This window comes from Narcine bancroftii, chromosome 7, assembly GCF_036971445.1.
Source record: "Narcine bancroftii isolate sNarBan1 chromosome 7, sNarBan1.hap1, whole genome shotgun sequence".
Classification (NCBI taxonomy): domain Eukaryota; kingdom Metazoa; phylum Chordata; class Chondrichthyes; order Torpediniformes; family Narcinidae; genus Narcine; species Narcine bancroftii.
The window spans coordinates 188,201,733-188,228,145 of record NC_091475.1 but is presented as its reverse complement, the minus strand read 5'-3'; the positions used below and the strand labels follow the sequence as shown (position 1 = coordinate 188,228,145).

The 26,413-nt window shown below is 39.3% G+C and overlaps 1 protein-coding gene across 2 annotated transcripts in view; it reads left to right on the top strand.

The window, feature by feature from the left end:
• The window catches only part of vps36 (vacuolar protein sorting 36 homolog), a 68,118-nt gene extending 42,275 nt beyond the window's left edge, over positions 1 to 25,843 (top strand). For both annotated transcript variants that reach the window (XM_069891748.1, XM_069891749.1), the window contains 8 exons: positions 13,982 to 14,014; positions 17,721 to 17,798; positions 17,915 to 18,049; positions 21,327 to 21,392; positions 22,471 to 22,535; positions 23,786 to 23,870; positions 24,708 to 24,784; positions 24,870 to 25,843. In XM_069891748.1, the coding sequence (XP_069747849.1) occupies positions 13,982 to 14,014; positions 17,721 to 17,798; positions 17,915 to 18,049; positions 21,327 to 21,392; positions 22,471 to 22,535; positions 23,786 to 23,870; positions 24,708 to 24,784; positions 24,870 to 24,963 (633 nt within the window). In that variant the 3' untranslated portion in view covers positions 24,964 to 25,843. The remainder of the gene's footprint in view (positions 1 to 13,981; positions 14,015 to 17,720; positions 17,799 to 17,914; positions 18,050 to 21,326; positions 21,393 to 22,470; positions 22,536 to 23,785; positions 23,871 to 24,707; positions 24,785 to 24,869) is intronic.
• The last annotated feature ends 570 nt before the right edge of the window (positions 25,844 to 26,413 follow it).

Sequence of the window (26,413 nt, the reverse complement as noted above, 5' to 3'; positions counted from 1 at the left end):
AACTTCCTAATAGACATTTTTCAGATATTTACAAGTTAGGCATTTTGTTCAGACTAAGCTTTCTGATTTTCTTCTAATCTCGGAAAAAAATATTATCGATATACTTTTTGATTTGCAGTTCTCCCAGCTTGGATTATAATAATTTATTAGATTTAAGAGAAGCCTCAATGACTGGGATTAAGAATGATTGGGAATGCAATTTGAACATATCCTTTTCAGACCAAGATTAGTTTTCCACTCTTAACTTGATTAATTAATCCTCATTTTGGGGACAGCCTTGTTTGTTACAATTTAAGGTGGTGCATAGGATACATATATTCAAAGTCAAATTATCTTGATTTTACCCAGATGTTGATTCTCTATGTGATAAGTGTAAAAATCTTTGAAGTTTCATTGATTCATAGGTTTTGGGAGTGCCCTAATTTAGAAAAAATTTGGAAACATATTTTTCAGACTTTATCAAAAATTCTAAAGATCAAATTAGAACCATGCCCTCTCATTGGTTTGTTTGTTTTTTCTTGAGAAGAGGATATATTCTTGACTTCAACTCATGAGAAAATTTTAGTTTTTACCTCATTGACAGCTAGATGAGCAATTTTAATGAAATTGAAGGTGACTTTTCATCTACTCATGCCCAGTGGTTGCATGATCTTATGTCCTGTTTGAGCTTGGATACAACATTAGATAGAAAGATAGGAAGTTTCAATTTTATAAGATGTGGGGCCCATTCATAGAATACTATAATGAGTGGAAGATTTAAGAAGTCTGGATGCACCAGTGACACTCTGTCTGGTGTCTTAAGGTCACTATTCGATCCATATCTTTATAATTTTACCAGTTAACATTGTTTAGAGGGAGGTGTTAGATTAGTCAGAGTTTTTTTTTCATTAATTAAGATAGAATTTACCCTTTGTTTAGATAAAGGGATTGTTTAATTTAGTCTCATCTATTTTCTATCCAGAACTATATTGGAATATATAATGAGAAAGGGATAAACTGTAAATGATCATATTGATAGAATTTGATGTTTTAAATAAATAAATAAAATTATTATGAATAGGTTTTTAATTTATATTTGTGATATGTATATGATATAACCTTTTGTATGTTATATTAGATGAATTTGTATGTAGGATTTATATTAAACTCAATAAAAATATTTTAAAAAGAAAAGTGAGCTGGAGTGAGAAAGTGAAACAAGAAAATCTGCAGGCACTGTGATTATAGTTTACATAAAAATTCTGGAGGAACTCAGAAAATCTTTATGAGCAAAGATAAAGATACATAACCAGTGTTTAGAGCCTCAGCCCTTCATCAAGGTATGAGCAAAAAAGCAGGCAGGCAGCTGAATAAAATGATCGAGGGTCAGAGAGAGGAGCCCAGGCCCACAGGCAAGAGGTAGTTGGTGGATGAGAGTGAGAGGACTGTCGTGTTGAAGAATTTCAGGTTCAGTGGGTTCAAAGAGAGATAAGTCTGGACATGTGTTTAAATCACTTATAACTAATTAACACACAGGAGACAAACGGGGGAAAATCCCAAACAGTTCTCGATTACTACATTACTTAAACAATATTATAGACATTCACATCGGACCTAGGTTGGTCTCTGATATCAGTGGCTGCTTATGCTCTACATGCTCACATACTTAAGTACACACTCTACAGACAGGGACTTGCTCATACAAACCCGGTTCCCTGTACCAACGGGGGATGTGGCTCTCAGCAAGTACTAATCTATCGCAGCTTCACTGCACCTTAATCGCAACACATCCAGCAATGCCCACAGTAGCAACCTGGTGTGGAGTGATATCCGGTGCAAGGACCACAAAGAAGAGAAAAAGAATGTGCTGTGCATTGATGCTTTATACACTTCTGATCTGCATATCTAGCCAATAATGACCTTAAATTATTTAAATTAGTCATCGGCAAGGTGTGCATTATTGTGTGGCTGGAGTCCAACCTTGATTGGCAGGTGAATAAATTTCATACAGGGAGGACACGTGACCACCTACAATCCACAATATTCCAGACAAGCAGGGAGGCCCCGTTTCTTCACAATCCACATATAACAAGGGCACAATAAAAAAAGGCTAAGAAGTGATAGAGGGCGGGGATAACTCTCCAAAAGGAGAGGGAAGTGGGTGGTGTGACTGTGTGGTGTTGTATGTTTTAAAAGAGATAAATTGAGGCAGGGTTTTTAGTGTAGGCCACATACAAACACTTCAAAACATCTCATTTAAAATACTCAAGCTCCGCTCAAGCTAGACAGTCCAGCTCCGAGGGCTTTGCAAAAGCTTTGGGGAGTGCCTATAGAGACTTCACTAATGGATTGTTATTTTGAAAAACAACAGATAAAAGAACTTGGAGGATTAGGTTCAGAGCCACAGTTTGCTGTTTTGAGATGGTCGTGTGGTTTTGCAAGCAGAGAGAGTTAAATAGGACTGTTTCTCTGAGAAAGAGAGAGAATTCAGTTCAGCAGCAACAGCTGGGACTGGAACAGGACAAGCTGACAAGCTTGTTGAAAAACCCCATTTTGAAGATGGGTTGTGAGTTCTTAGTTCAGCCTGGTCAAAGTCCTTGTGGTGCATACAAGAGGAAAGGACTGGCTGCCTAATGTTTCACTTGAAATGAGGGAAACAAAAAGGAACTCTGTGGTGACCTGAAAGAAAGAAGTTATCATCTGGAGAACCCCGACAGGGAAAGTTTCATCAGCAAGACACTGAAGTGGCTGTTCAGAAGGAATCAGTTGTGGGCGTCCAACGAGCAACAAATCTCTCTGAAAACAGACAAGAGTCTTCCTGACCAGTAACCATTTATCTTTCAAGCACCAAAGCCTGTTGAAATTCAAAAATGTTAAATTCTGTGCACAGTATAAGAATTGCCTGATTATCAGTGAACTTGGAGAGTTGAGAAGTGAGATTGGACTGTAAATCAAAGAACACTTCTAAACCTACACAGATACACACACATTACATGTGCGCTTAGAATTAGAAGTTAGGTTAAGCAAGTTAATAGTGATAAGTTAAAGTATGATCCTGTTTTCGTGATTAAAGATAATTAAAAACAACTTTTGTTTTAGTAACCATTTGTCTTGGTGAATATCGATTGCTGCTGGGTTTTGGGGTCCTCTGGGCTCATAACAGTGGAAAGCTGGAGGAAATGAGACAGAGGGATGGGGAAGAGAGGGAGATGGGGAGAGGCCAAATGGAAACTGAATTCAGTTGATGACCGCTGCAGATTCACGTGAAGTTTTGTTTCACTTGGACATTTTGGAGCCCTGAGAAGTGATGAGAGAGAAAATGTGGGTGCAAGTGGGTAGGTACCAAGGGAGCGAATAGTAGGAAGGGATGAATAGAAACGGGAGTTATGGAGGAAGCAGAACCTGTGGAAGATGGAGAGGATAAAGTGGATCAGGTTGCAGGAAATTTGGGAGGATAATACTTTGGCTGGTGTTGTGGTAGGTGAGGACAGGGGGAATCCTGCCCTTGTTCCCTTGGGCAGAGGGGAGATGTGTAGGAAACAGAGGAGATGGTGGTAAGGGCTGAGTTGATGGTGGTAGGGGAGGGGGGGGGTAGCCACATTTGTGGGAGGAGGAGTTTATTTTGGATGACCTGGAATGGAAGACTTCATCTTTGGAGCAGATGTGACAGATACAAAGGAATTGAGAGAAAGGAATAGAATTCTTACAGGGGACAGGGTGTAAAGAGGTGTTGTCAAGATAGTTATAAGCGTTGGTGAGTTTGCAATAAATATCTGTAGAAAGTTTGTCTCCCGAGATGGAGCCAGAGCATTGAGAAAGAGGAAACTATTACCAGAGATGGACCATGAATTTGAGTTCAGGGTGAAAGTTAGCAGCAAAGTGGATAACATTGACAAGCTTATCATAAGTGCATGAGGCAGCACCAATGTCATTGCCAGTGTAGCAGAGGAAGAGTTGAGGAGCCTTACCTGTGTAGGCTTGCAGCATGGATTGCTCCACACAGGCAGCAAAAAGGCAGGCATAGCTGGGACCCTGCAGATAGCCATGGTTACCCCTCTGTCTTGGAGAAAGTGGGATGAGTCGAGGAAAAAATTATTGAGAGCGTGAACAAGTTCTGCCAGGCAGAGGAGAGAGGTGGTGAAGGAGGACTGGTTGGATCTGTTGTTGAGAAAGAAACAAAGGGGTCTGAGACCTTCTCTGTGATTGGGAAAGAAATGAAGGCCTTCCACAGGGACTGCTTCATCTGTGACTGCATTGTCCACTCACCCCTTCACCACTAATCACTTGCGCCCCACACCTTTTCCCTTATCTCCATTCAGGACCCCAAATAGTCCTTCCAAGTGAAACAACACTTCACTTGTAAATCTGTGGGGATCATCTAATGAATCCAGTGCTCCCATTTTAGCCATCTCTGCATTAGAGAGACTGCGCAGATTGGAAGAATATTTCGTTGAACACTTCTCTGTCCAGAGCAATGATGGGGAACTCCCAGTGGCCAACCATTTCAATTCTGCATCCCACTCCTGTGCCGACATGTCTGTCCATGGCCTCATGCCAAACTCCATTGATTGAAACGATTCAGGAATTACTCCAACCTGAAGAATTCGACCTTTTCCATGATTTTTTGCAAAAACACCGAGCTGCGTCGACCCCCTGAGGAAGTCGGGGTGCCGTTGCTGGAGTCCAGACCCGCAGTAAGACTGTTAAACTGCCTGTTGTTGAGTTGCAGCAGGAGCTGCAGTTACCTGGTTCTGCCACTACCTTAGAGAAAGCAGGGCTGAGCTTTTCTGAATTACAATGTAACCAGTTAAATGCTGTCATTCAGCCGATAATGAATGAGTTGGCTCAAAGGATAAGTTCAGAATTGAATACAGTTAAAACATGTGTAGAGGCATCTTGTGAAGATTTAAAAAATTTTCACTCTGTTTTTTTGGAATGTCAACAAGTGGCTTCTAATACAGAAAAAGTGTTGAAGGTTGAAAAATCCGTTATAGAATTGCGAGAACATGAGAAGGAGTTAGAGAGGAAAATAGACTATTTGGAGAATCAAAGCAGAAGGAATAATGTGAAAATTGTTGGTTTGCCAGAAGGTATGGAAGGACGAGATCCTCTTAGTTTTTTTACAGATTGGATCCCACAAGTATTAGGGCAAGAATTTTTTTCAGGAAAGAGCTCACAGAACTTTAAGGAGATCACCTTTACCTGGTCAATCACCGAGACCTGTAATAATTCGATGTTTGAATTATTTGGATAGAGAAGCAATACTTCGACTGGCGGTGCAAAATGTGAGAAAACGACAAACTCCGTTATTGATTCAGAATAACAGAGTTTTTTTCTACCCTGATTTGAGTCAAGAGGTTGATTTAATCCAGTTAAAGAAGTTTTGTGGCGTAAAGGTTATAAGTCTACTTTTCGCTTTCCGGCAGTGTTGAAGGTGTTTCATGGAGACTATCAATCTCGGTTTTTTGAGGATGATCGTGAAGCAATGATTTTTGCTGATTCATTGCCTGATATAAGAGAACAAAGACGTAGTCCACCATTGTCTCCTAAAGAAAAATCTGGTTGTTCTGGAAATGGAAGAAATGGGAAAAACGGGAATGGAAAGAGTCCAACTTCTTTTGAAATGTGATCTTCGAGTTTGGAACCTCTTGGATGAATAGCAGAATCTTCTTATTCTTATTTTATTTTTTATGTTATTATGATATTTTGAGATTTTTTTTGTTCGGCTGGGGAGGAAGAGATTTGTTCTAGTTTCTATTAGTCATCAGCCACTGGTGGGTGATCCACACCCAAATTTTGTTCAGGGATTACTACCTTTTGGTAGTTTTTTTTTGGGGGGTGGGAGTTTTTTTGTTAATTTTTTTTTCTTTTTTAAAAATTTTTATTTTATCTAGCTTTTACATTTTTTTCTCCTATTGGAGGGCCTATATACGATGATTTGAGTTTTTATATAAAGATATTATTGGTCTTTAGTCTTATATCTTTCTTTGGCTTGGCTTCGAGGACGAAGATTTATGGAGGGGGTAAAAAGTCCACGTCAGCTGCAGACTCGTTTGTGGCTGACAAGTCCGATGCGGGACAGGCAGACACGATTGCAGCGGTTGCAGGGGAAAATTGGTTGGTTGGGGATGGGTGTTGGGTTTTTCCTCCTTTGCCTTTTGTCAGTGAGGTAGGCTCTGCGGTCTTCTTCAAAGGAGGTTGCTGCCCGCCAAACTGTGAGGCGCCAAGATGCACGGTTTGAGGCGATATCAGCCCACTGGCGGTGGTCAATGTGGCAGGCACCAAGAGATTTCTTTAGGCAGTCCTTGTACCTTTTCTTTGGTGCACCTCTGTCACGGTGGCCAGTGGAGAGCTCGCCATATAACACGATCTTGGGAAGGCGATGGTCCTCCATTCTGGAGACGTGACCCATCCAGCGCAGCTGGATCTTCAGCAGCGTGGACTCGATGCTGTCGACCTCTGCCATCTCGAGTACTTCGACGTTAGGGATGTAAGCGCTCCAATGGATGTTGAGGATGGAGCGGAGACAACGCTGGTGGAAGCGTTCTAGGAGCCGTAGGTGGAGCCGGTAGAGGACCCATGATTCGGAGCCGAACAGGAGTGTGGGTATGACAACGGCTCTGTATACGCTTATCTTTGTGAGGTTTTTCAGTTGGTTGTTTTTCCAGACTCTTTTGTGTAGTCTTCCAAAGGCGCTATTTGCCTTGGCGAGTCTGTTGTCTATCTCATTGTCGATCCTTGCATCTGATGAAATGGTGCAGCCGAGATAGGTAAACTGGTTGACCGTTTTGAGTTTTGTGTGCCCGATGGAGATGTGGGGGGGCTGGTAGTCATGGTGGGGAGCTGGCTGATGGAGGACCTCAGTTTTCTTCAGGCAGACTTCCAGGCCAAACATTTTGGCAGTTTCCGCAAAGCAGGACGTCAAGCGCTGAAGAGCTGGCTCTGAATGGGCAACTAAAGCGGCATCATCTGCAAAGAGTAGTTCACGGACAAGTTTCTCTTGTGTCTTGGTGTGAGCTTGCAGGCGCCTCAGATTGAAGAGACTGCCATCCGTGCGGTACCGGATGTAAACAGCGTCTTCATTGTTGGGGTCTTTCATGGCTTGGTTCAGCATCATGCTGAAGAAGATTGAAAAGAGGGTTGGTGCGAGAACACAGCCTTGCTTCACGCCATTGTTAATGGAGAAGGGTTCAGAGAGCTCATTGCTGTATCTGACCCGACCTTGTTGGTTTTCGTGCAATTGGATAATCATGTTGAGGAACTTTGGGGGACATCCGATGTGCTCTAGTATTTGCCAAAGCCCTTTCCTGCTCACGGTCTTTAGTAATATTAGTAGATATGTTAAAGTTGAGGTTTGCTACTTTTAATTTTCAAGGTTTAAACGGTTCGATTAAGTGTAATGATGAGGGACAGCTATGGTATTGATAAGAATTCTTTGTTTCTTTATTTTTAAATTTGATCTTTGGTAAAATGTGTTTGGTAGCGATATGATTTTATCTGAAATGATTAAATTTGAGACTTTTCTTATGAAGGTACCAGAGAAGGGTTATATTTTATTCATGTATTAAATATTATAGGATGGTATGGATAAAAAGGGTTGGGATAAATCCAAATTTGTATAAGATTAAAATACCTTTAGATCTGATAGTATCTTTATTGGGCAGTTTGCAACCTCTGAGAGGTTTGGGTTTAGATAAATTTCAATTTGCTTTTGTATATTTAGCATTATTTGTAGAGAAAAAATGTATTGTTAGTATGTGGAAAGATACAAATATGATTGATATTAATAGATGGCATAATGAGAGGACATAATGTTTAATAATGGAAAAAATTACATATGTTTCACGTGATAACTATAGCTTTTTTATTACTAAGTGGTTGTTATATTCAGAATATTTACATTTCAATTTATGTTGATTAGATTTTAATATGTATGTTTAATTTTTCCTTAATTTTTTTTTCCTTTATGACTCTCCTTAGGAGAGCTGGCTGAAGAGGGGGAGGGGGGTTCTTTTTTTTTCTTTCTTTTTTCATTTTTTTTCTATAAACTATAATGTTCATGTTTTTGGTTTATTGTTGTATATGTTATTTACTATCTGTATTTTGAACGAATAAATAAAGTTAAAAAAAAGAGTTGTAACATGACCTCTCTACTGAATTCAATCCCCCCATTAATGAATCCCAGTATCCCATAGGCCTTAACTATCCTATCAACCTGTCCGGCAACCTTGAGGGATGTATGGATTTGTACCCCTAGGTCCATCTGTTCATCCACACTCTTAAGTAACTGACCATTAACCCTGTAGTCAGCCTTCTGGTTAGTCCTTCCAAAATGCATCACCTCACACTTATCTGGATTGAAATCCATTTGCCACTTTTCTGCCCAACTCTGCATCCTGGCTATATCCTCTTGTAACCTTCACCAACCTTCAGCTCCATCCACAACTCCTCCAACCTTCGTGTCATCCACAAACTTATTGGCCCATCCTTCTGCCTCTTCATCCAGGTCATTTATAAAAATCACAGCGCAGGAGTCCCAGAACAGATCCCTGCAGCACTCCACTTGTCACAGATCTCCAAGTAGAATACTTTTCTTCCACTACTACTCTCTGCTTTCTTCCAACAAGCCAATTATTTATCCATACTGCCAATTTTCCACTCATCCCGTGACTCATTGCTTTCTGGGTGAGTCTTTCATGAGGGACCTTGTCAAATGACATGCTAAAGTTCATATAGACCACATCTACTACCCTACCCTCATCAATTTCTTTTGTTATCTTCTCAAAAAACTGAATTAGACTCGTGAGGGACCTTCCCTGCACAAAGCCATGAGTAGACAGTACTTTTCCAAATGCTCATAGATCCTCTCCTTAAGAATCCTCTCCATTAGTTTACACACCACTGACTTAAGACTCACTGGTCTATAGTTCCCAGGATTCTCCCGTTACCTTTTTTAAACAAGGGGACTACATTTGCCATTCTCCAATCCTCTGGCACCTACCCTACGGCCAAAGAGGATTCAAAGATCATAGCTACTGCCCCAGCTTTCTCTTCTCTCACTTCCCACAGCATCCTAGGGTATATTGCATCCGGCTGCAGGAACTTATCAATCTTGATATTTTTTAGAAGATCCAACACTTCCTCTTCCTTAATCTCCACATTGTCCAGCACAAAGGCCTGTTCAGTTTTGACCTCACTGTGATCAAGGTCCTTTTCTCTTATGAATATTGACACAAGGTATTCATTTAGGATCTCTCCAACTTCCACTGCCTCCAGACACGTTGCCTCCCTTATCCTTCAGCAGCCCCACCTTCATTCTTGTCATCCTTCTGTTCTTCACATATGTATAGAATGCCTTGGAATTTTCCTTAATTCTATATGCCAAGGTCTTCTCATGCCCCCTTCGAGCTCTCCTAAATTCTTTTTTGAGTTCCTTCCTGGCTACCATATGCTTCTCATGAGGCCTTCCTATTTCCTGCTTCCTATATCTAATGTATGCTTCCTTGACTCGTTGCCTGACCTGTTTCGTCAGACATGGTTCCCTTTTCCAACTATATATTCCTTGCCCCAGTTGGACAAACCTATCTTGAACCCTACAGAAATGGTCCCTAAACTTCCTCCACATTACTTCTGTGCTTTCACCCTTAAACATCTGTTTTCAATTTATTATCGCTAGTTGCTGTCTCATCCCTTCATAATGAACCCTTCCCCAATTAAGCACTTTCCAATTTTGACTGTTTTTATCCTTTTCCACAGCTATGTTGAAGCTAAGAGAGTTGTGGTCACTCTCACTAAAATGTTCTCCCATTGAGAGGTCTGCTACCTGACCAAGTTCATTACCCTGTGTCAGGAATCCTTTTTCTACACACCTGACGAATTCAAGCCCATATATCCCTCTTGCAGTCAGTATGTGCCAGTCAATATTAGGGAATTTGATATCACCCATAAGTACAACCCTGCATTTCCTGCGCCAATCCAAAATCTGCCTGCTTATCTTCTCCTTAGTGTCCCGGGGGCTACTTGGGGGGCCTACAGACTCCCAGAACAGTGATGGCTCCCTTCCTATTTCTGACTTCCACCCACTCTGACTCAGTGGACACTTCCTCTGGCACCTTTCATCACAATGCTAATGAGTGAGAATAGAATTATTTGGAATAATTGGTGAATTTTGACTTGCCCTGCTTTTTGTGAATAGGAGAGGCAGATGCCAGTACTGTAGTGGAATAACTTGGCCAAAAGCACAGCTAGTTCTGGAATGCAGATCCTCAGAACCACTGTTGGAGTGGTTCCAAAAAGCCTTGCTGTATCCAGATTTCTCAGCTATTTCTTGATAACATGAAGAATTATTACAAACTGGCTTCTGTACTGTGGCAATGTCAAGGTGGACCTTAGCACTTGTGGCTGAATATAGTTGTCAATGCTTTAGTCGCGTCTTTAGCAGACAGGTGCTATGCCTAATTCTCATCAAGGATGGGACATGCCAGGAATTTCCTCCTCACAAGAACTGTCAAATTGTCCCCTGCCATTCATAATTAGATAGGGCTGAACCGTTGAGCTTTCAACTGTGTATCAATTGTAATAAAAACACACCAAAATGCTGGAGGAACTCAGCTGGTCTCACAGTATCGATAGATTAAAAATCAATTGTAAGATTGTTGTGCATTGTCTGTTCACTTTAAAATAAAACAAAGGACATTGATGAAGTAACTGAAGATAGTTGAATGGAGGACTCTGCCCTGAGGAATTTCTGCAAAGATCTGTCACAACATGGTCAGACATTTCTGCCTCCTGCTGATGGTCCATGGGGGCCTCATGAATACAGGTTTTGAGCTTCCAAATTTGCTGTGATTTAACTATTTTAAGCAGTAGGCGATCCTTGGTGTGAATTGGATAAAAGGAAATCTAGTTGATTGGTAGCATTTTGATCTTTTGTTGTAAAGTGATATAAACACCTACCCAGTTCAGGAGTGGAGTTCAGCAAAATAAGCTGACAAATTGTTCATATTTTATGTGGTTAAAGAACAATGTAATCTGCCATTGTCCAAAGGCTAACACAAGCAAAGATTTACTGTAAAAAAAATAAACTGCTTGCTGAACTTTTTTAAAAGTTTTTTAGATATGACCAGTTATTTTGTTTTGAAAGATGTATTGTGTCATATATAGTGACCCTCCAGGTTTTAGTAAAGGTTTCCTGCCAGCACTGTTTGTGCCTGATAAGAATCCTGCTGTTCAGTATTGTTTATCAGAGGAAGTTCCTGTTAGGTGTGTGCTCATTCTCTTTTGTTCATAGAATCTCTCTGAACAATTCCGTCATGGTGTAACCTCCTTAGTGGACAATTTTAGTGGATGAATAAAGGAAAAATAGATCTGGAACTTTTCACAGGCTCTTCACTGTCATTCCAAATAATTTTTTGTGTATATATTTTTATTTTATTGCATAATTTGGTAATCTTTTCAAATTTAGTTTCAAAGGAGAGTTGAGTCTTTTCTGCCATAAAATTAAGACCATGAAATAGCTTACAGCTTGTGACCTCCAGTGTATGGTTTTTAAAATATTATTGAGCTAGAAATACTGAGGTCTGATTTTTTTTTTCCCATTCCAAATAACTAGAAACAATTGGTTCCCATAGATGAATTTTATTGACAGGTTACAGAGTATAATTTATAGTTAAATATGATGTCTTTTAATTTTCTATGATAAATTGATATTTGTTTTTTTTTTGTTTGATTATTTGTTTGCATTGGTGCTTCTTGTATATCTCATTTCCTGTGACTCTGAGTCCATACCAAGTCTGTTTCCCCTATTTTCCTAACCTATTTTCCCTCATATCCCCATCAACGCTCATACCATTCACCTGCACTAGGGGTAATTTGCAGTAATGAGTTACCCTATCAACAAGCAGGTCTTGGCAATGAGCGAGGAAACCAATGTACTTGGAAGAAATCAACACGTCACACGGAGAGCATGCAAAGGATTGCTATGAGGAGAGGCTGGTTAGGCTGGAAATTTTCTCCCTGGAGCAGAGGAGGGTGCGGGGGACCTTACAGAGGCATATAAGGTTATGAGGAGTATAGATGAGGTAAATTGTCATGGGCTTTTCCCCAGAGTAGGGAAATAGGTTTAAAGTGAAAGGGGAAAGATTTTAAAAAAGACCTGAATAACAGCTTCTTCACACAATCTGATGGATTTTTGGAATGAGCTGCTAAAGGAGATGACAGAAGCAGGGACAATTTTAACATTCACAAGACACTTAGATAGATACTGGGATTGGAAATGTTTTTGAGAGATGTGGGTCGATCACAGCTAAATGCAATTAGCTTGGTTGGTATGGACAAGTTAGGCTGAAGGGCCAGTCTCTATGCTGTGCAACTCTGACAAAAGAACAGTAGTAAAACCATGCCTACGATTCTATGGAAATCCAAAAAGCAGGTTGCCTAGAATATAATAGTTTGTTGAAATGTGATCAATCCAGTCTACATGGTGGGCATTTTCCCTGCAGCTGCAGAAACCTTTTAATGTGTTGAATAGTCCTTCAGTAACTGTCCCAAGGAGAATTCCATTGTGGCCATTTTGGCTGCTCTGCGTAATCGCAGGCCATTGATTCTTGTATCAGTGTAATAATTGTCATAATTCACAAGAAATTAAATGATTTGGGTTGTGTTGAACTGCAATCTGCTCAACTGAGCTGTCCTTTGGCCTTAGTTTTGTGCAGAACCTTCATGCTCAGTTTGGTGTGATCCAGAACTTTGCATTTCTTGAGGGTTGTGGCAACTAAAAGGTGTTTCTGCTCTGATGCACAAGTTTAAGCAAGACTGTTGTACCATCCGCTTAGCACCATGCTGCCCCCATTTTCTTTTCTCTTTACTGAAGATGGTATTCCTGCATGTTAGTAGTTCACAAGACTAAAGAAAATGTATCTATTTTTAAATGAAGTGAATGTATCTCCACAAGCAGTTGATGGCAAGGGAATCATATATTTAATGAAGCTTTACACTTTCATTGGATAAGCCTCTGCTTTCAACAAGTATCAGTCCTGAATGTTTGCAGCGAGAGAGAAAACACTTTCCAATTGATTGGTATTAACATCCAGTTGTTGCCAACCTACTTACCTTTCCCTTTTTTCCTCTAGCTCTCCACCCCCTTCCCTCTCCATTCACAGAGCCATCCTCTTCCCCCTGTTTACTGGTGTGCCCTCCCACCCTCCCTATTACCACCTTCCTGTGGGACTGTGCTCCTCCCCCTTCCCCTCCTCCCCAGCATTTTGTTCGGGTGCCTGTCTATATTTTTTCATACCTTGATGAAGGGATCAATGTCAGTTATGTGTCTTTATCTTTCCTGTATAAAGTACACTGTTTGATCTGCTGAGTTTTCTCTTGCATTGTGTTTTTACCTGAATATTTGTAGCCCTTTATGTGAGATAGAGAGAAAAAGTTCACCTCATCACTGTCAACGAGCAACTTCCCATTTTTAAATAGCAACCCCTAGTTCTGGATTTTGTTACAACCACTCCAGATCCATTCTGTGGAGACCCATATATCAAGTTTTCTCTCCCTGTTCTAAACTCCAGCAGACACAATCCTGACTCTCCAGCCTTTTCTCGCAGGTCTAGTAAACATTGTCTGAACTGTGCCAACACACTTACCTCCTTTGCCATGTCACTGTGTCACCTTTATCTCAATTTTGTCAAACCCAGCCGAAATCATTTCAACCTTTTATGATCACTCTAATGCGGGGACCAGCCTCATGACTTTTCTGTTTAGTTTCTGGTATGTGAATATTTCTCATCTTTCTGAGTGCCCAGAATGAGTCATTATACTTGATGTGTAGTCTGACTCATCACGTTGAACATATTGTTCACACTTTAATGCCATGTTTATCACTTTTAATCTTTTTACAATTAATCAGTCATTTATTTGTGTATTTTTTAAAATTATTACTGTTACTGTCCGGAAAAAATGTGATTGTAAGTTGACTTTTTTTTTCTCCCCACTTAATTTCTAGGCTTTTGAAGACCTCAATAAATTAATGAAAAAGGTAAGCTTCCTCATCAGCTCACAATATCTAAATAATTGGTAGCCAATATCAATTACTGCAAACACAAGAAATCTGAATATTGCAAATGGTGGAAAATGACAACATCTGCAGGTCAGGCAACATCTGTGGAGAGAGAAGTATACACTACTTGCAGCTTGTTGATCAAGAACATCTGGAGATGCTGGAATAGAGGGCAATATACAAATGTGCTGGAGAAACTCAGCAGATCACAAGGAACCCATAAGAAGTAAAGGATTACCAATGTTTCGGACCTGGGCCTTTCATCAGGTATTTGCAAAAAACAGACAGATGCCTCAATAAAAAGGTTGGGGAGGAGAAGAGGAAAGGGGAGGAAGATAAGCACAATCTAACAGGTGAAAGGTAACTTTACCAGATACATGAAGAACAGGCTGTTGAACAGTGGATCTGGTGGATTTTGAAGTACAGGAGAGGCAGCGAGTGTCTTTACCAGGTACATGAAGAACCTCTTTCTTATATGTCTGTGCTCCACCTCTTTCCCCATCCTCCCTCCACCCCATGTTTTTGACTGTCTGGTTTTTTTTCTTGTATGGGTCCCAGGCCCGAAACGTTGGTTACCCTTTTTTTCCCTATGATTGCTGCATGACCTGCTGAGTTCCAGCACATTTATGTATTGCAGCATACTTGAAGCATTGGCTCTGTATCTCTTTCCTCAAATACCGCCTGGTATGCTGAATGTTTCCTCCATTTTCTGTTTCACATAAAGTGACAGATGTTTGACATAGAACAAGCTAATAAGTGGTTTGCATTTTACTTAGCGAAAGCCTACTTCAATTAACAATTCTGGTCTCCTTAGTTGGGAATAGATATTACTGGCCTTGGAGCAGTTGCAGAGGAGGTTCACTAGGTTGATTCTGGAGATGAAGGGTTAGCCTATGAGGAGAGATTGAGTTGCCTGGGACTACTCGGTAGAGATCAGAGGAATGAGAGGATTGCATGGAAACATGAAATCATGAAAAGAATAGATGTGTTAAAAACAGGAAAGTTGTTTCCACTGATAGGTGAGACTAAAGCTAGAGGACAGCCTCAAGGTTTAGAAGGGTAGATTTAGGACAGAAGGCCTTTGACAAGGTTCTGCACATGAGACAGGCAAACAAGATAGGAGCCCATAGTGATACAGGAAATGTACATGCATGGATAGAAATTTGGCTGACTGGCAGAAGGCAAAGAGTGGAAATAAAGGGGGCATTTTCTGGTCAACTGCCTCTGTCTAGAGGTGTTTTGTAGTGGTCAGTGTTTGGTCTGCTACCTTTTATGTTGCATGTTAATGATCTGGATGTGGTTTTATGGCCATGTTTGCGAATGCTAGAAAGATCCGTGGAAAGGCTGGTAGTGTTGAGGAAGCAGGAAGACTGCAGGGGGTCTTGGACAGGTGGGCGAATGATCAAAGAAGTGAAGATTCAGTACAGCTTGGGTAAGTATATGACATGCACTTTGGGAGAAGAAATAAAGGTGTAGACTACTTTCTGAATGGAGAGACTATTTAGAAAGCTGAGGTCTGGAGGGAATTGGGCATTCTCATGCAGGATTCCCAAAACCTTGCATGGTGAGTCAGCTGTAAGGAAGGCAAATGCAAGGATAGCATTATCTTGAAAGGATTAGAATGTAAAGGCAAAGATATGCTGAGGCTTTATTAGGCCTTGGTCAGACCACATTTGGAGCATTTTGAACAGTTTTGGGTCCCATATTGAAGGAAGGATGTGTTGGTTTTGGAAAGGGTCCAGAAGAGGTTTATGAGAATGATCCAAGGAATCAGAGGGTTAACATCTGATGAGTTTTTAATGGCTCTGGGCCTGTACTTGCTTGAGTTTTGAAGGATGAAGGGGAATGTCTTTGCAACCTACTGAGTATTGAAAGGCCTCGATAGAGTGAACTTAGAGAAGGCATTTCTAGTTGTGGAAGAGTTTAGCCTCAGAATAAAAAAAGAGGACCCTTTAGAACAGAGATGAGGAGAGATCATTTCAGCCAGAGGGAGGAATTCGTTGCCACAGATGGCTGTGGGCTCCATATCATTGGGCAGATTTAAAGCAGAAGTTGATAGGTTCTTGATTAGTCAGGGTGTCAGTGGTTGTAAGGGAAAGGGAGGAGAATAGGGTTGAGAGGAAAAAGAAATCACCTATGATTTGAATAGCAGAGCAGACTCAATGGGCCAGATAGCCTAATTCTGCTCCTAAGTCTGATGGTCTAAATGAAGAGAAACTGCTTCTCCTGGACAGTTGTGAAACTGTAATTCTCTGCCCAAGAAAGCAGTGGAGACTTCCTCATTTGGTATATTTAAGACACAAATAGATTTGTGCATTGCAGGAACTTGAAACGTTATGGGGAAGTGGAGCTGAGTTCATGGCAAGATCAGTCACGATCTTATTGAATGGCAGAGCTGCCTTTGCTTGCAGATGACCTGCTCCAATTTCTTGTGTTCTTATTGTGTTCGTTCTCTCAAGAACAGATGACTGCACAAACAAAATGCTATGAAATATGGGCCAATTTCCAAATGCTCTTAGCCAAGCAGGAGACAGAAATGTTGCATTTCCATTAACCTAAAGATTATCTTCAATTTACCTCATGATGAGAGGAGGTAACCTCACAAGCCTAACATTTTCTATTACCATTGTTACAGTGGCATTTGCTTTTTTTTTCAGTTGTTACTTTCTTTCCAAGTAAATTGCAGTCAAACTATATATTGCATGAAACAACCTGCATTATTTACCACAATAATAGCTAATTTTTCTTATTATTTCATTAATAAACTGAAGTATCTGGCATCTGACAGTGATTGTGTGTATAAAATAGTGGTGAAAGGTATAGAGAATCTATTGCAAAATAAAGCACTGGTTTGAAAAAGTAGTTGCTTTAGGTTTCAGTTCAAAAGACCATGTACTGTTAATTTTAGTTTAAATCACCAATCCAAGGGAAAAGTAAAAATAAACAAAATTCAAGTGGCACAATCATTTTTGGCTTGCAGCTTGGAAACTAAGTTTAATTTATTCTGTTTGGATTGGTTCTTGTTCACAAAGATGTCAGTGAATCCATGAGCCTCACGACAAAGACCAAGAACATTCTGAGTGAGTGTTTCATGAGGGGAGTCTGGTCAGGCTCCTGTTAAGTCCAGAAAGGACAGTATTTCTTGGTTGTCCACTCACTTTTTAGTTCAATATGATGTGTAATTTGATGGAGTGGGGCACCTCAAAGCATTTTATACACTTTGGAAAAATTATGAAAATTAAAAAAAATGTTTTAAGATCTATCAGGAAACAACTGTGACAAGCATTAATATTTGTTTCAGATGTGGATCAGTGTAGCACACATTGCCAATTGTTGACAAGTATTTTGTAAACAAGCTTGTTCGGGAATCACAACTGATCAATTAGTACTGTATTCATTACTGCCAAGTCCTTTAGGTCAAATGTGTCAAATCATACTTTTTTAATCTGAATAATGAATTATAGATGGACAAACAGAAAATGTTGGAAACACTCACCAGGCGAGGAAGCATGTGTGAAAAGAGAAACAGAGCTAAGGTTTCGAGTTGAAAATAGTTGTAATGTTTACCAGCATTTTCTGTTTATTTTGGATTTCCAGCTTCAGTTTTTTCTTTAAATTTTCATTTACAAATGAATTATAGAATGTGTTCAGCATGAATTAAGTGACAAAAATTGATTTTTTTTAGGCCAAAGAGATGGTTGACTTATCAAAGTTAATAGCAAATAAAATTAAGGACAAGCAGGGAGACATTTCTGAAGATGAGGTAAGAAATACATCAAACAAAATTTTAGAATTTTAGTTAATCTCCATTGAGTTTATGAAGCACCAATGCATAAGGAAAATTGTGAAATTTAAAAAAAATTGTTTTCTGTTGCACAGACCATCCGTTTCAAATCCTATCTGCTGAGCATGGGAATAGCCAATCCAGTTACCAGAGAAACACATGGATCTGGAACACATTACCACATGCAATTAGCTAAACAACTGGCAGGAATGTTGCAATCCCCGTTAGAGGTAAATAAGTCTTTGTTTCTTCTTCTCCTTGCCCCACTTTCCATGATCAGAATTCTACTGAATAATTTCTGAATCTCAAATAAAAACATGATTTCAGTCAAAAAATGGAGCCATTCAGAATTGTAAATTATTTATATAAAATCATTAAATATTTGATATAAAAACTTGCAGATATCTCAACTCAGCTCTGGAGTGCTTTCACGCCACCTCTACCAAAGAGTTCCTGGTGAATGTAGCAGATATCTGTGAGGTGGCAAGTGGCACAGTCATTAAAGCTGTTTCCCCTGATCTCTGGTGCTCTTTGGGTGAAATTTCCATATGACTGCGTGGGTTTCCTTCATCTACTTTTGTTTCCTCCAAAAATGTCCAGGTTATAGTTAATTGGCCACTCCAAATTGTCCGGAGTATGTAGATGAGAGATAGAATAGATAGAGGGAGTTTGTGAGAATGTTGGGAGAAGAAAACAGATTAGTTGTGGGGTTAATAGAGGTGCAATATAAAGCACTATCGGCAATTTTAACATGTGGCTCGGTATGACATTAACACTATCTACAAATTTGCTGACAATACCCACGGTAGTTGGGTAGTTGGCTGATAAGTGTGAGGTGCTTCATTTTGGTAAGAAGAATCAGAATAGGACATACGTGGTAAATGGGAGAGCATTGAGGAATACAGAAGAGCAGAAAGATTTAGGAGTAACGGTACATCGTTCCCTGAAGGTAGAAACTCACGTGAATAGGGTGGTGAAGAAGGCTTTTAGTATGCTGGCCTTTATCAATCATTGCATGGAATATAGGAGTTGGGAGGTGATGTTGAGATTGTATAAGACGTTGGTGCGGCCTAATTTGGAGTTCTGTGTGCAGTTCTGGTCACCTAATTATAGGAAGGATATAAACAGAGTGGAGAGAGTGCAGAGAAGGTTGACCAGAATGTTACCTGGGTTTAAGCATCTAGAGTATAGGGAGAGATTGGACAGATTAGGTCTTTATTCTTTGGAGCGTAGAAGGTTGAGAGGGGATTTGATAGAAGTATTTAAGATTATGAAAGGGATAGACAGAGTGGATGTGGATAGACTATTTCCGTTAAGAGGAGGAAAGATTAAAACAAGAGGACATGAGTTAAGAATTAAGGGGCAGAGGTTTAGAGGTAACATGAGGGGGAACTTCTTTACTCAGAGAGTGGTAGCCGTGTGGAATGATCTTCCGGGAGAAATAGTGGCGGCGGAGTCAATTGTATTATTTAAGAAAAGGTTGGACAGGTATATGGATGAGAAGAAGATGGAGGGTTATGGGCATTGTGCAGGGAGGTGGGACTAGAAAGGGGTGTTTGGTTCGGTGCGGACTAGAAGGGCCTAATGGCCTGTTTCCATGCTGTAATTGTTATGTTATGTATAAAGAAAGATGATGAGTCAGCGTACAGGTGAGAGATTGAGAACTTGACTGGATGGTTGCACACAATGTCACAAAAACTAAGGATCTGATTGTTGACTTCAGGAAGGGAAAGCCAGAGGTATACAATCCAGTGATCATTTGGGAATCACTGGCATCGTGAAGAAAGCACGTCAGCGCCTCTACTTCCTCAGGAATTTGGGGAGGTTTGGTATGACATCAGAAACCCTGGCAAGTTTCCACAGATGTGTGGTGGAAAGTGTGCTGACTGGCTGGTATGGGGACACCAAGGCCTCTGAGTGTAAAGCCCGTCAAAAGGACATCACAGGCAAAACCCTCCCCACTATCGAGAACATCTACAGGGAACGCTGCCCTCGGAAAGCAGCAGCAATCAAGGATCCACACCACCCAGTACACACCCTGTTCTTGCTGATGCCATCAGGAAAGAGGTATAGGTGCCAGAAGACTCACGCCACTAGGTTCAGGAACAGCTGCTACCCCTCCACCATCAGACTCCTCAACAACAAACTCAATCAGGGACTCATTTAAGGGCTCTTCCTTGTGCACTTCATTATTTTTATTCTCTCTGTATTGCACAGTTTGTTTATATTTGTTATCTGCTAACATTTCTTTATTTGTTTACATGTCTATTGCTGTGAACAGTCTTTGCATTATCAATAAGTGGTGAAAAGAATCTCAGGGTGCCATGTGATGTTATGTATGTACTCTGACAATAAATCTGAAATCTCCAAATCTGATTAATTTGGTATCAAGATATTTCAATATCCATGCTTGATGTAAAATAGAAAGTGAGGGAAAAGCCAAGTTTATGAGCATTTGGTCTTGGTCTTGCAAGGGTACTTCAGCTTTCTCTCTTCTAAGTAGTCTGTTCTGATGGTGACTTGTCAAGGTCAAAATTTACTTGCTCTGTTTGGTATATGTTATTCTATAGTCCTTTGGCACTAGAATCATATAGAGACTAGAAAAAATAAGAATGGCAACTGGATAACAGTGAACAATCCTAGAATCTGACCACAAGTCAGATGCCACAAATGCAAACAATTTCTGACTTCCGTGCTTTGGGTGTTCATCACGGTATAGAAGTCAAAAGTAAACATTAGTGTTGCATTTCAAGGCACTATAAAGAGCATAAGAACAGAAGTAGCACAGGAAATTGGCAACTAGCTAATATCATACACGGATAGAGTGATTTCAACACAACATAAAAATCCAAGAAAAATGTAGGATGCAAATCTTTTATCTTGCAAAAGCCTTTGATACCATCATCCAAGAGCGATTATGGAGAATCCTTTTTTAAATTTGAGTATCCTCTGAAATTCATTGAACTTTGCTGGACCATTACATGCATGCAGTGATCCAAACTAACAGACCGACCTTGCACTCCATCCCAGTACAGACTTGTATCAAGCCTTAACTGATCAAAAATCACCTTCTCAGTTTGATTTGATGCAAGGCTGCATCTCACCTAAGCGAAGCAAAATATATTTTAAATGAGATAACCACAAGGGCAGCACAGTTGGCGCAGCGGTTAGCGCAACGCCTTTGCGGCACCAGCAATCGGGACTGGGGTTCAAATCCCATGCTGTCTGTAAGGAGTTTGTACATTCTTCCTGTGTCTGCGTGGGGTTTCCCCGGGGGCTCCAGTTTCCTCCCACCGTTTGAAATGTACCGGGGGTATAGGTTAAATTGGGGAGCACGGACTCATGAACCAAAATGGCCTGTTACTGTGTTGTATATCTAAATTTAATTTAAAATTTTTAATTTATCTGGAAAATGTAAGAATTTATTATTATAATTAAAAGAAATAATGTTAATCTTTTTAAAGAGATTTGCAAGAAAATATTTGAAACTATTTTTAAATTTTACAGGAACAAGGTGGAATGATGGCATTGACAGAGGTTTATTGTTTAACGAACCGCGCTCGAGGAATGGAGGTAATGCTATAACTCAGTGTTTTCCACTGTTTATTTAGATATTGGAATATTGTGTTCAGTTCTGTTTGTCTCATCACAGGAAACGTATGAATACTTTAGAGAGGGTACAGAGAAGGTTTACAAGGATATTGCCTGGATAAGAGAGTATGCCTTATGCAGATAGGTTGTGTAAACTTTGTCTTTTCTCCTTGGAGCAATGAAAGATGAGGGGGTATCCTGACAGAGGTATACAAGGCATTAATTATGTGGATAGCCAATGGCTCTTTCTGGGAGTTGAAATGGCTAACACCAGGGGACATAGTTTTAAGATGCTTGGGAGTAAGTACAGAGGGGAGGGCGGGAATACAAAAGGCAAGTTTTTCACACAGAGAGTGGTGGGTGCATGGAATCCTCAGCTGGCATTAGTGGTGGAGGCATGTATAATAGGATGTTTTAAGAGACTTGGATGGGTACATGGAACAGACAAAAATGGAGGGTTACGCAGTAGGGGAATTCTAGGCAGTTGATAGAGTAGGTTATGTCAACATCACACTGTGGGCTCAAGGGCATGTACTTTGCATTATTAATTTTTCTGCTCTAGAACACCACGTTTGGTGCAAACTGGATCAATTAAAGAATCTCAAATTGACATTTTGTTACTTAAGAGGCTTTACAACCAGGCCTTATGACCGACAATTAACAAGCATCTTACATTGCTTTTCATAATCATGAAACATGCTTAAATGTTACTTAGCAGTACTTTCAACTCAAAATGTACTAACGACAGTTTCAGATGAGTTGGCCTCAAATATGAGTCTTCCATTTTTCCATTGAAGACAGTTTTTTCATTGCTACTGAGATTCTGAGTGCTGCCCATTGTTCATTTTTGATTTCTTTAATTATTTGAGCAATTCACCATCTTAAAAGAGGGTTGGTTTAGTGCCTCCTGTTGCAAATTATTAAACCTAGAATCTAGATTGTGCCAAATGTAATTGTTTAAGTATCACTGTTCATTTTATGACTTCATGTTTTATAACTATAAAGCAGTGATTTTCTGTTTTATTTCTGCTCCTTTGGTAATTCTGTCTTTTTCCATTAGCTTCTCTCCCCAGAAGATTTAGTAAATGCTTGCAAAATGTTTGAGGCACTGAAGCTCCCAATGAGGCAAGTCATGAGTCCGATCTAATTCTGCCAGTTTCTGCCATGCGTGTGCTCAGTATATTTAACATGTCATCTATCAATACATTTATTTCCCCATTTAATGATGAGTTTTGTGGCTTACTCAACATTTCATTTGCAGTTTTGTTTTATGTCACAACAAGAGAATTGTTCGTTGAACTGACATGTAATTGGAGCATTTCCTTAATGATAATGAGTTATCGTACACAAGTACAATGTATATGCACCAAAATTGTTTCTTGCTGCACCCAAACAGGTACTTGTGTTTAAAAATAAAACACTACTACAATGTTACACATTAAATTACCCCAATTTGAAACTGGAAAAAATTAATATACATTTCTTAAAACTTCATGTTAAAGCAAGATACAAGATGTTAAACGTAGGTCCTCAATGCTCTTTCAGGTGAACTAATTGATTTCACATAACTAGTTTGAAGCTGAACAAGAGAATGCTCCACAATGACCAGCTCAGTATTTATCTGTAAACCTAGATCATTAGAATTGATTATCTGGTCATTAACTTGCTTTGCATAGATTGTCTACATTACCACAATGACTAGATTTTAATAAGTACTCATTGATCATAATTGCTTTGGACATCAAGTGGTTGTGAATTATGCTATATAATGATTGCAAGTTTTCTCCTTCTTTGATCTGGACTTTGCCTGATCAGTCTTGGAATAGAAGAAAAAGTATCACCTATTTACTGTTTCTGATATTTATTTACCATTTGTTAATGTTGCAGTAACATATGCTCATTATAATAAGAATAAATGCATTGAGTATTTAGTAGCCTACAGAGATTACCATTCAGCTTCAACATCTGCTATCTGTTAGATCTGGGACTGTGCAACCAGAGATGGGATATTGGGGAGCATAGGCAATGGAGCTGAAATGAATTAAGAATTTCTGTCTTGCCAGGATGAAGGTGAGCTTCATGATTGAATAAACTGCTCCTACAGAGTGGAAGCTTAGGTGAGGGTTGCATTCAACCAGAGTGCACCAGGTATCCACAGCCATAAAAAGGGAAATGATTGCAAATGCTGAAAAATGACCTTCATGTGCATTTAATTTTTTTAATGCCTATTTCTTTCTCATTTGAATATAGTGGGGATAGGGGAAGGGAATGGCTTCCATATGTGAAGGCATGAAACTCTGAATACATAGCAGATTCTGTAAATTTTTTCACAATCAAAATCATGTTTTAATAAAACTTATTTCTTTTCCCCACAGATTGCGTGTTTTTGATAGTGGGGTTATGGTAGTTCAACTGCAATCCCATAATGAAGATGAAATGATTACAGCAGCACTGGAGACTGTAAGGCATTTTCCTGTTAAAATAAGTATTCTAATGAATTTTCCAAGGTTTATTTTAACCACAATGCACTGTTGAGAAAGGATAATGATTTATCAAGATGCAAATGACAACATGACGACCAATTAGTTGAATTATATCAAATACCTAAACACGGTCATGTGTAGTATTTTTATATATTACAAATGGAATGGAAAAATACTGGAACAACCTGCCTGGTATAGGAAGTAAATATATGAGCTGCTTCTGAAGAGCTTTCCATGAATCGGTTGCAGGAAAAGTTTATGTTTATTTGTCATTTCTGCAAACAGACCAATAGGTTATCTTAACATTAAATGCAGAATTGAAAGTATGGGATTCCAATGAAAAGGAAAATCAATTGGCATGGTACGAGGCCAGCATGACAGTAATGTTATGGGGGTTCATGAAGGAGTCTGATGGCTGGTGGGAAGAAATGCTTTGAGCCTGTTGGTGTATGTATTAGGACACTTAAGCCTTCTCCAGTGTATCTGGGGTGTGATGGGTCCTTTCCTAGGCAATGGGAGATGTAGAATTGGGTGGGGGGGGGGGGGGGGTGGTGAAGATTTTGCTATGGTCTGGGCTGCATTCACTACCTTTTGCAACTTCTGATCTTGAGCAGCCTGAGACTAAATATCCTTAAAATAATATTTCTCTCCAGAGGGACATGTAGCATTTAGGATTTGGATGTTCTATTTTTGTAAAATAGAAACTCACAACTTGTTAATAAACTAACTGAGATATTTGTATTTAAATTAATATTTTTTATATCTGCTGGCTAACTAGCTAACGAATAATAGGTTTCATTCTTCTTGGATATAGGTGTCAGAAAAAGGTTTCCTTAGTTCTGAAGAGTATGCTAAACTTGTGGGGATTTCTGTACTACTAGCCAAAGAAAGGTGAGAAATTATTATTGAATCCTACATTTTGAGAATTGTGCTGGATACTATCACATCTTTGCCTCTTTATATTTTTAAAATCTAGACTACTGCTAGCAGAGAAGTTTGGCCACCTATGTCGGGATGATTCTGTTGAAAGCCTGCGATTTTATCCAAATTTATTTTTGACGCAAGACTGAAAATTCACCCGTAATTTGCTTGGAGCCTAGCTACATATCACAGATTGTTGAACAATGCAAGTTTAAATTCAAACACTTTTCCAAATAGTTGTCATAGAAAGTTATAAACCAGTGGGAGCTCAATGGCATGCAGGACGCGACTTGGTATATTTCATTAGTTATTTATGTAATGTTTTTCATATGTATTCTTCTGGATGCAAATCTGGTCAAACAAAATTTTAAACGTCAAGTAAATTCATATGGTACAAGGCTTCCTCAAATTCGTATTGTTAACATCCACATTTTTTTTTCTATATGTATTTATAATAAAGTATTTTTTTTATAAAAAGTTCCAGAAATAACCAATGTCAAAAGTTTGAATTGTTATTTCAAACTTCATCTCCAAGACTTTGAATAGAGTGATTTTATGTTCTCACAATTGACAAAACACTAATTTGCCTTTTTTAATTTTACTCTTGGGTTACTACATTTTCCTTTTATTTAATTCCGGCTTCTCTGCTTTATTATTTTTATTTTCTGCATTTCTATTTTCCTTTGCGTGTTCTTTATGATACTATTCCTTGGTAAAGCATCAAATGAAAATCTAGACAGTTAAAAAGCAGGCCATAGAGGCTGCTGAATCAATTGAGCTTTGGAAAGAATGTGTGAGAGACTTGAAATCAAGGAAGGGGAGGACCTTGTCAGAAAGGATATGGAAGTAATGTGTCCAAGCCACTGGGGATAGGGAGGGGTGAATGAAAAGCAAACAGCTGGAGAAGCAAGAGGCAGCCAAGACTGAGGATTCGATCCAGCAAAGGATTGAATTTTAATTCAAAAATCTGGAAAATGAAACTGTTAAGCCATTGAACAATAAAAATAAAACTGGTTTGTTGTTACTGTGCATTACATGACTAAGGTTCCAAATCAGTCAAACGCTATTAACTTAAGAGGATAGAGGGGTATGCTAAAGACATAACCAAAATTATTTTTTGTTGTTCAAGATTACCTGTGTGCTTCTCCAAATGCAGTGATTGCTCTTTTATTGTCACATTGTAAGTATTTGGTGCTTGAGTTCCTTTTTTTTCAGCTCGACCCCAGCAGTGAACTAGTTCTTTATTATTGTGATAAATAGGAACAAAGATCCAAAAAAAACTATTGGAGGTGGCCTAGTTTTTTCTTTAAGTTGTAAGATTGTGATGTAGAAGTAAAATTAAATTCTGCTCGGTAAATTAATTCGAAGGGATGTTGCACTGACTGGAAATACATATATAATTTATAGCCTAGGGCTACAAATTTGTAGCCTCGGGTGAGATGTGAGCCTATGAGTACAAAGATTTGGTATTTTCATCTCTTGCTGTTCAACTTGGCTTGTTCTGATTTTGTGTAAGAACTGCATTTAGCATTGCTATTACACAACAGAGCATCAGGATCTGCAAGTTACTTGTGACTTGGATCTTCATAAAATGTACCC